The sequence below is a fragment of the Dipodomys ordii genome, unplaced genomic scaffold (genome assembly GCF_000151885.1).
Source record: "Dipodomys ordii isolate 6190 unplaced genomic scaffold, Dord_2.0 Scaffold11413, whole genome shotgun sequence".
NCBI lineage: Eukaryota > Metazoa > Chordata > Mammalia > Rodentia > Heteromyidae > Dipodomys > Dipodomys ordii.
Window position 1 is genome coordinate 1 of NW_012278625.1, and position 2,293 is coordinate 2,293.

The 2,293-nt window shown below is 52.9% G+C and overlaps 1 protein-coding gene across 1 annotated transcript; it reads right to left on the reverse strand.

The window, feature by feature from the left end:
• Positions 1-1,012: 1,012 nt before the first annotated feature.
• LOC106002470 (cyclin-dependent kinase 10-like) lies at positions 1,013-1,676 on the reverse strand (the record flags this gene model as incomplete). Its single annotated transcript, XM_013037340.1, has 3 exons — positions 1,013-1,152; positions 1,231-1,354; positions 1,599-1,676. Coding segments are annotated over 3 exons (342 nt in total), but the record flags the coding sequence as incomplete, so codon positions are not given.
• Positions 1,677-2,293: the final 617 nt, after the last annotated feature.

Below are 2,293 nucleotides of genomic sequence, written 5' to 3' on the forward strand. Positions count from 1 at the left end.
CCTTGAGCTGAAGAGCTGAGGGACAGCGCCCAGGCCCAGAGTTCAAGCCCCACAACCGACAAAAAAAAAAAAAAAGACACCTAGTACTGAGGCCCTGGCCTCAGTGAGCCTGTGTTCCTCACACCCCTGCCTAGCCCAACAATCTCCAGAAAAAAAAAGTGGACAGTTAAAAACAGGTTGGGGCAGGGCTCTGGTAGCTCACTCCTGTAATCCTACTTAGGAGGCTCAGATCTGAGGATCATGGTTCAAAGCCAGCCCAGGCAGGAAAGTCCATGAGACTATCTCCAATTAACGAAAACCCAAAAATGGTGCTGTGGCTCAAGTGGTAGAGTGCTCACCTTGAGCTGAAGAGCTTAGGGACAGCGCCCAGGCCTAGGGTTCAAGCCCCATGACCAACAAAGAAACAGGTTGGGGGCTGGGAATGTGGCTTAGTGGTAGACGCTTGCTTAGCATTTGAAGCCCTGGGTTTGATTCTTCAGTACCACATAAACAGAAAAGACTGGAAGTGGCGCTGTGGCTCAGGTGGTAGAGTGCTAGCCTTGAGCAAAAGCAGCTCGGGCAGAGCCCAGCCCTGAGTTCAAGCCCCAGGACGGGCAAAATAGAAAAATAGGCTGGGGGCCCAAAACTGACAAGAGCTCCAGACTGGACTCCAATAACCCAGGAGAGCAAATGGGGTGCCTGGTGTACAGGCAGCTACATGTCTGAGGAGGAATGTCTAGCCCATCTTCTGAGAAACCACCAACAAACAGACGTTTTTAGTTGGATTTGGGTGTAGCTCAATAGTACAACACTTGCATGTAAGGGTCCTAGGTTCAATCCCAAGCACCACAGAAAATAAGGGGGACTGAAAGTGTGACTCAAGTGCTAGCGTGTTAGCTGTGAATGAAAAAGCAGGGTGGACACCCCTGTCTGAGTTCAAGCTGCAATGTCACCTGCACGTGCATCATACACACACACAAAACAGACACATACATAACACACGCACACACGGGGACTCAAACCAGCATCACACCTTTTCTTGGGGTCATACATGAACAGGAAGTTGAGCAGGCGCAGTCCAGCCTCTGACAGCCATGGGAACTTGTGCTTGAGGTTGTTGTAGGGCTGCTTTCGCAGGCTGTACTGGTTGGCCAGGGGGAGCTTGGAAAAACCCTGTGGGGGGTAGTAGATAAAGCCACAGTGGGGCCAGGCCCAGACATACAGAGGTTCACGACTGCACAGGGCACCCACCGGCCAGATGTTCTCACTGGGTGTCCCCAGCAGCTGTACAATCAGGTCAATCTGGTGGATCTCAGAAGTGCCAGGGAGGAGAGGCTTATGGGCCAGCAGCTCAGCCAGGATGCAGCCCACAGCCCTGCAGGAAGAGCAGCCAGGCCTCCACACCATGTCATGGTGCCCGTGAGGGGAGGGACAGACAACTGCCAAGCTCCCCACAGGACAAGTGACAAGGGCAGGCCTGCCTTCTGCACACCTGAGTGCAAACACTCAAGCTGCATTCTCATGCTTCCTCTTGGATCCCAGGCAGGCCCAGTCCCTGGGGGCTGGCAAACACTCCGGCCCCACTCCTGCCCCTGTCCTGGAGCACCAGCCAAGCTTACCACATATCGATGCTGGTGGTCTGGGTGGTGGTTCCTAACAGCAGCTCGGGGGCTCGGTACCTGCAGACAAAGGCCTTACTTCACCTCTGGCCAGTCTGACATGCAGCCCAAGCTGAGCCTCCACTGGAAGCGCTAGAGGGCCCAACAGGATTACACCGGGATACACACAGTTACAGCTGTCACTGGAGAAAGCCACAGGCCCTGTGTGTAGAACCACTGGATCCTCAGCACAGACCTATGCCTACCAGCCCAATTTTGGATGGGGCTACATGACAAGAGTGCCTGCGTTAAGATCTTAAGAGTCTAAAGGATTCCAGTCTCCTGCAGCTCTGGCTTTAAAAACAAAGTGCTGGGCACTAGTGGCTCACGCCTGTGATCCTATATTCAGGAGGCTTAGATCTGAGGATTGAGATTCAAAGCCAGCCTTGGGCAGGAAAGTCCACGACAGTTATCTCCAATTAATAACCAGAAAAACTAGAAATGGAGCTGTGGTTAAAGTGGTAATGCACTAGTCTTGAACACAAAAACTCAGAGACAGCACCCAGACCCAGAGTTCAAGCCCCAGGACCAGCAGAAACAAATGATTAAAAAAAAAAAAAAAGTGCCGGGCGCTGGTGGCTCACACCTGTAATCCTAGCTACTCAGGAGGCTGAGATCTGAGGATCGTGGTTCAAAGCCAGCCCGGGCAGGAGAGA